This window comes from Lethenteron reissneri, chromosome 10 (genome assembly GCF_015708825.2).
Source record: "Lethenteron reissneri isolate LAM-NWPU_2019-01 chromosome 10, ASM1570882v1, whole genome shotgun sequence".
Lineage (NCBI taxonomy): Eukaryota > Metazoa > Chordata > Hyperoartia > Petromyzontiformes > Petromyzontidae > Lethenteron > Lethenteron reissneri.
In genome coordinates, this window is record NC_083788.1 from 2,755,471 (window position 1) to 2,762,936 (window position 7,466).

The following is a 7,466-nucleotide window of genomic DNA, read 5'->3' on the forward strand; positions in this document are numbered from 1 at the left end:
GACTTTACCAGTAGCTGCTGTGGTGCTGATGGCAGCTTCTCCAAGACAAGCGGTGGCTGCTGTGGATCTGGCGATGGCAGTGGTTTCTGTTGGACTGGCTTCGGCTGCTGTCAGATGAGAGTGGTGGCGGCGGCTGCTGTGGGACTGGCGATGGCTGCTGCGGAACTGGCGGTGGCGGTGGTTGCTGTTGGACTGGCACTGGCTGCTTGGAGATCGGGGTGGTGGTGGTGGCGGCGGATGCTCTGGGACTAGCGGCGGCGGCCGCGGCTGTTGCGTGCCTGGCGTTGCCGGTAGCAGCTGCTGCTGCCGCTGTTTTTGCTGTCGCCCTTGCAGTTGTTCCCGTTATGGTGGTTCGCCATCTTGAGTTTCTGGAGATAAACAAGATGAGGGCGCTCAAGTCCAAACCGCTCGACATTGAGTCAATGAAACAAAACTGGTCTAAAGTATTAACAACAAGATTGCTGTACTTCACCATTCCTGTAATGTAAAATTATGCACTGTCAGGGTATACATTCTCCCAGTTCCACGCACGTGGGGTAACATTTCAAAACCATCCTTTACCTTGCGTGCCGGTGAAGAGAGCTGCTGTTGGTCCTGGGTCTCCATCGCCGAGTGGGAACGTTTGATGCACAACTTAGACGTCGCCTTGACGTGCTCCAGCGGGCGGTAGCTGTCCGCTGGTGGCGCATTCAATTCTGGGGACCTGAATGCCCGCACCACACATCGCAAACTGCGGTTAACACCACCGCTCGCTCCACCGCTGAGCTGTCTGGCCGGACACTCATTGAGCCGCTAAGCTCCAAATTAGTCGGAACAACTCAACTGCCTAGAAAGGAGACTGCTGCTGCTCGCGCAAGACAATATCTGTGCAGTGAGCTGGTCTGGGGGATGGGTGTAAGTGGAGGTCAAAGTGGATGGGAGAGAAGGGCGACTTGCCGAATATAGAAGAGCATGTAGGCCTGCTCACTCATCGCAGCCTTGGTGTCGACGAGCCGCATGATGGAGTCGTTCATACGGCACCATTTTCCATCGCTGATCTGTGCACAGTTAAAACAAAGCTACACTTGGTTACAATGTTTACAAAAACAAAGAATATGATTTCCTGCAGTCACGAAAGTTTTAAGTAAAAATTTAGTTGCAAGACTGTTTTATTTATTCCTCCCTATTAGAAATTTGTAACATTATGGGCGCATTGCAGATGTGCGTTGTTATTGTTTGATGGTAACGAATGGAATTACCTTATTGTAGCAATAATAATGGCCGCTGTTGGAGTCGGCTCCCTTGTGCACCAGCACCGAGTACAGGGAGTAGATCGCGGGCTCGCCCTGAGACGTTGAGGTGAAGGGTTGCATGTCCAGGTGCTCCGGGTAGGTGATGTTCTACAGACAGCGCACAGGAGGGGGAGGCAGCGCACAGAGACAAACGTTAGAAGAGGAAACGGCAGGGGTGGTGGGGTGGGCAGCAGAGATGGGCACCATCTAAGTTACACGTCAAAGTGACGTGATGTCTCGCTCATTTGAGCGTTGAAGACGGTGCTCATCTCCTGTTCATAGCCCTGAGCAAGTGGTGGAAATTCTACAGTCACATGACGGGGGGCGAGTCTATGTGTCGGACCTATTCCAACATGGAGAGGCATTTTCTCCAGCGTTAAACTGACAAAGGGCTGTCAATAAATAATTTAATGAGAACGATATGGAGGGGCAGAATCGTTACCCGGTTGATCTTGACGCCGTAGAGGTTGTACCGCTTGATGGAGACGGTGAGGACGTTGGGCAGGCGGTGGAGAGCCATCGTCTTCGTCGCTTTCCCCTTGTGACAGCACCTGCACGACAACAACAAAGCCAGACATTGCACGCGTTCCCCAACCGATGAGGGCAACTTTTAAACGACATTTCTTCTAATTTTTTCTTGACTATTATTTTAGTAATTTTTATTATTATTTATAAAATACTTTTTAGTAAAACTAATATTATGTTCTAAAATATTTATCATAATTAATATTCTTCTGTTTATATTATCGTGAGATATATATTTAATCTGCAGACTTTTGAAGCGACAAATGTTTGCAGGGTGTCGAAACACGACGGCCCGCTCACCTTGCACAGGTGTATTCATCCAGAATCTCCTCGTTGAAAAACTCCCCAAACGCCTCCACCAGATGCGATGAGTTCTGTTGCCCAACAGAGTGAAAGGCAAATGAAGACCCTTAAGAAGCATTCCATAAACATTGTATTGTGACGGCAACTCCGAAAATCCGCATCTTGTATTAAGTCGTACGACCGCAATAAACGAGATGATGCACGCTACTGGCAGTGTGTTTGGATGTTAAGTGGCTGATCGATGTGTCTGCGTGATGTATGTTGGCACAGAAGGGGGCACAGGTAGTACATCAGCCAGTCATCTCATTCAGTCAATCCATGGCACCTGGGTCTGTCCCGTGACCTGCCAGCAGGCGTTCGACACTTCACATGGCCTTAAAGTGCACTCAGCCTAGCACAAGTGCCATGGTGACATCATCGCCATTTAGTGGCGAATGGCGGTTGTTGTTGATGATGTTGAACCTCCTTCGCACCGTATGTACATGTATAACTGTTAAGAAATGGTTTTCTCATTGCTTACATTAATATAGAGTGCGATGTCCAGGCATGTGTCGTAGGTGTTGGAGTCATTGCAGCACTGCATGCACTCCACTGCAAAGCAAACACACATTAGGGAGGGACGTCACATGTGTCTTAGTCAAACTAAATGCACGCTCCCCACTGACATAAGTAATTGCTACTTTTCACTAACTGGTAAAAGGTTATTCCGTGTGGCACGTGTGTGTGTGTAAATGCTGCAACGCGAGCAGGTCTACACTGTGATGGTGCACTTACTGTTCGCGGTTAACAAGTTTCTAGAGGAGTGCGCAAAACTTACCACGTGAACGAAGGTAACCCCCGAAGATCTGGTAAATGAGGGTGGTAGCCTCCGTGTATCTGTCCAGCCTGCCAATCACAGACAACGACACCACACGGTGGTTACAGCAGCAGCAGCAGTAGCACCTTTACCGGATGCACACGCATGTGTGAAAGTTACACCATTGCCCGAGCTATCGATTCACTTTTTCCCTTCACTGCAACGCGTGCTCTGTAGCAACCAAACGTGGTAGCGTCTGCACAGGGCAGCCACAGAGCTGGGGGCAGGCTGGCAGCCATCACGCGGTGCTGTTGCCCGGCAGTTTCATTGTGCCCAGCGTGCCATGTGCTGCCCGTCAACACGAGGAATGATGTGAAGGGGCCACCGACCTCGAGAAATTTATCCCCCGGTATTTATAGGCAACGTGAAATGTGCCAACAAAAGATGGCCCACGTCAGGGCCAAGGTCAAAGAACCGTGGTGTCAGAAGGGCCGGTCCTCTGCATCTCCCAGGTGTTCACACAAAAGTGTGAGTAGCTTTTCACAGACGTTGAAGTACAATCGTGCAGAAAACCGAGAGGAAGCCGTGAGGTACCGAACTGCAGAACGACTGCCGCATGTTGACTGGCGCGCAGTACTCACTCGCTGTGGCCATAGAGGCATGAGGCTTGCATGGCATCGACCACGTATCGCAGAAACTCGTGGGCATCTTCCTGTCTCCCAATGCGCAGGTGTTTGGCGATGCCTGCAGAGAAATGGACATGGGGACAAAGTGACAGATACAGGATCTGATGACATCCTTCAAGAGCTCCCCAACAGTCGTTTCAAAAGGAGCGGTGCAAAGGATTTGGAACACAGACGGCGAAGGATCGCGGCGATAACTTAGTATTGGGACTCACGCGTGATGTTGTTAGTGATGACCTTGGGTGTCAGAACTGTCTGCGAGTTGTTGAACGTGCTGACGACGTGACGCTCCATGACGCACATCAGGCAAAAGTCGCTCCGTTGGCCTGCGAACGAGGGCACAGGTGGCACAATCCGTCAGCGCACGCCACTCGCACTCAGCCCAGTTGGGGAGTAACAACAAACGCGAGGAAACCTGGCACCAGCAACAATCGCAATTAATGTTGTGTCTAAGTACCAATTGCATCACAAGATGCTTTATAAGCCCAAGTTTAATCTGTGCAGCCTATTAAACACATGTTCGCCACGTGTGCACGTGTTTATGAAAAACACAATACTGATTTACTGATTTATACTGGAGGAATCCGATGAGCTACGGAGCTCTTTTTTTGCAGATGTCCAATAATGTTACGGGGTGAAAAGGTTACAACAACAAACAATACAAAAACACGATAGGAGTGCAAAATATAGGCAAGGCAAACAAACCACTTAAAAACATACACAAATTAAACTATGTTTTTATTCTACCAGGTAAAGCCGACTGAGCTATTAGCTTCTTCAAAAGCGATCTGACCACGAATGATAGTTCAACGAAGTAGCTTATCAAGTGTGAAATTCACATCAGCCAAAATAACCGTGATAATAAAATAGCCGATGGGTAAACGAGAGTGCCAGGGGGGAGGGTACTTACAGGTGCTGCAGTGCTCTTGCAGCAGCAGGTAGTTGGCGAGCGGCGGCGTGTAGGCGAGGCACTGCAGCGTGGCGTTGAGGAAGCAGGTGTTCCCCAGGTTGCGCAGGCCGGCACCCTTGCCCACGTCGCTCTCCCACCGGAGGTTCAGCCGCTCCGGCGCAAACAACGAGAGCCGTGCCGCCGGAATGCCGTCGTCCTCCTCTGCACAAAGGGTCGGAAGCCGGTGTCATCGCAGGGCGCTGCACTGCCGATGGGGCTGGCGTTGATATCCAGTGGCCCCAGCCAGCACCCGTGCTGCTACTCTTAACCAGAAATATTTTTCTCCACATTTAAGTGTCAAGCTAAAGTCTGCGAAAAATGTGATGCGCCTGTCACGTTGACTGATAGGTGTTTTGAGCTCCTCGTGTTACTCTTGAATGGCAAAAGTTGTGGTGGCACAGCGGCCTTGCTTTGGTGGCTACCACCCTACCAAGAGGTCACGAGGTTGTGTAATTGCACACTCACCTTGGGGTGCAGGCACAGGCACGCTGATGTTCTCTGTGGCTGGTACAGGGGAGGGCTCCGTCCGGCCATGGGGAAGGCAGCTGGGTTGGGCGCAGAGCCTCTCGTCGGCCGCCACCAGCACCTCGTTGGACGAGGTGGGGGCCAAGACCGTGAGGTCGTTGCCGGACGAGGTGCCCTCTGCTCCGCACGCCACAGTCGTGGTTGGGTCCTGCCACAGCAACGCAGTCAACACATCCACAATAACTCCTCCCATCTGGACTGGGATCCCAACACACGTGGGACTGTTTTATCACCAAAAGAAATACAATTTTAGTCCATGAACCTATGGGCGATCTGCATAAATTGTCTCAGAAGCAAATATATATTTACATTATATTTTTAAAGTAACCCCAAACTCACTTTAACTCGTAAAATATTATATGAAGAACGGCCATTGACTAAAGATGAACTAATTCAATTTGTTGTTATGCATGCGAGAGAGAAGGCAGCTGTAGTTTAAAAGAGGTCATAAATGCATTTCAGAAGATAAATCGAGCATCCATGTTAATCAAATTCATTTTTAACATTTGTTAAAATTAAACTAAATAATCCTCCGTGATTTGTTCAAATGAATACACTAATCCTGATTTTTCGGCCACCCTCTTACAAACGACGTCATGAAGGGCCAACTGTGATGTGCTCTGAAAAAGGGGCATTAACTGAAACGTCGCTTTTATATATTTAAGAATACTTTATATATGTAAAACACGTTTTTATCAAAGTCAGAATATTTATACGGGAGGAATCCGATGAGCTATAAAGCTCTTTTTCACAGATGTCCAGTCGGGGCGGGTAAGAATGTTACAACAACGAACAACACAAACATCATAGGAGTGCAAAATACAAGTTGGCCCAAAAGTTAAGACACAGGGTTACTTAATTTATCTTAACACTGACATTACATAGTTCTCATTATTTGTTCTTAAAGTTAACAATTTAACTATCATTAATTTTGATAACATCCTCTGTGACTAGTTCAAATAAATACGGTAACTCTGTGTCCTGACTTTTGGGGCAATTTTATATAGGCGACGTTATGTAATTGATGTGATGTGCTCTGCAGAAGGGCCATTATCTGAAACGTCGCCTATCATTTTCCTGTAACAATTCCCCCCACTCGTGCACTCCCAGCGTTGTGATTGGCTGAGTGGCACCAGCGGGCCCCGCCCCGCCCGCCACCCGGGGCCCCGCCCCCTCACCTGAGGCTCCGCCCCCAGACGCGGCCCCGCCGCCGCCTGCGCGGCTCCCGTCAGCTCCGGCACGGCGACCCGCGCCGCGCCTCGGGCTTCATCCGGGGAGGGGGTCCCGGGCACAGCCCCGCGGGATCCCTCGCGGGGGTCGCCAACTGCAAGAAGAAGGAGAAGCACAGCGATCACATTTCGTACTTCGGACAAACACACGGCTCTACATTTCCCACGAAAGTTTAACATGGCACTGTGTTCAGTAGCCCCAGCCAGCAGCACCCGTGCTGCTACTCTTAACCAGAAAGATGTTGCTCCACATTAAAGTTTAAATCTCAAGGTAGCGAAAAATGTGATGCGCCTGTCACGTTGACTGATAGGTGTTTTGAGCTCCTCGTGTTACTCGTGAACGGCAACAGCAGTGGCTCCACAGCGGCCCATGCATTGGTGGCCGCCACCCTAACGAGAGGCCACGAGGTCGCGTGGTCGCACGCTCACCTTGGGGTGCAGGCAGCACAGACACGCTGATGTTTTCTCGTGCTGTGGCTGGCACCGGGGAGGGTTCCGGCAGGCCATGGGGAAGGCAGCTGGGTTGGGAGCAGAGCCTCTCGTCTGCCGCCGCCAGCACCTCGTTGGACGAGGTGGGGGCCAAGACCGTGAGGTCGTTGCCGGACGAGGTGCCCTCTGCTCCGCACGCCACAGTCATGGTTGGGTCCTGCCACACAACGTAGTCAAAACATCGACAATTGCTCCTCCCATCTTGACTTGGATCCCAACACACGTGGGACTATTTTATCACCAAAAGAAATACAATTTTAGTCCACGACCCGATGGACAACCTGCATCAAATGTCTCAAATATATAAACATAATCTATTTTTAAAGGAACCCCAAGCTCACTTTAACTCGCCAAATAGTCTATGAAGAAGGGGCCATTGACTAAAGACGAACGATTTCAGTTCGTCGTTACGTATGCAAAAGAAGGAAGCTGTAAACTTTTTAAAGATATTAACTTAATTTCAAAAGATAATTCGTGCATTAATCTTGAACTAAATAACAATCTGTTATTTGTTAACACAATTATAACCCGATGTGTCCTGATTTTTGGGCCAGCCTCTTATTAGCGACGTCATGAAGGACTAACTGTGACGTGCTCTGAAGCAGGGCCAGTGCCTGAAACGTCACCTGTTATATATTTAATCATACAGTATATATTTCGATTTAAAGCTTTCGTGACTGCAGGGATTCATCTTTT

General features: G+C 49.5%; 1 protein-coding gene across 1 annotated transcript; it reads right to left on the reverse strand.

Annotated features, from left to right (window-relative positions):
• Positions 1–248: 248 nt before the first annotated feature.
• On the reverse strand, positions 249–6,918 carry LOC133340709 (ubiquitin carboxyl-terminal hydrolase 36-like). The gene is made up of 14 exons (XM_061549099.1): positions 6,711–6,918; positions 6,251–6,376; positions 4,993–5,169; positions 4,489–4,689; positions 3,794–3,904; positions 3,537–3,639; positions 2,917–2,984; positions 2,620–2,690; positions 2,097–2,170; positions 1,714–1,822; positions 1,239–1,379; positions 937–1,037; positions 562–703; positions 249–368 (listed from the first exon to the last, which is right to left on the reverse strand). The coding sequence occupies exons 1-14, from the start codon at positions 6,916–6,918 to the stop codon at positions 249–251; spliced, it is 1,752 nt and encodes a 583-aa protein (XP_061405083.1).
• Between the last annotated feature and the right edge of the window lie 548 nt (positions 6,919–7,466).

Coding starts and splice junctions, on each gene's coding strand:
- LOC133340709 (XM_061549099.1), bottom strand. CDS start 6,918: ATGACTGTGGCGTGCGGAGCAGAGGGCACCTCGTCCGGCAACGACCTC. Junction 1,380..1,713: donor ACGGCGTCAAGATCAACCGG/GTAACGATTCTG, acceptor CGCTGTCTGTAG/AACATCACCTACCCGGAGCA. Junction 369..561: donor TCTCTTCACCGGCACGCAAG/GTAAAGGATGGT, acceptor GTTTATCTCCAG/AAACTCAAGATGGCGAACCA.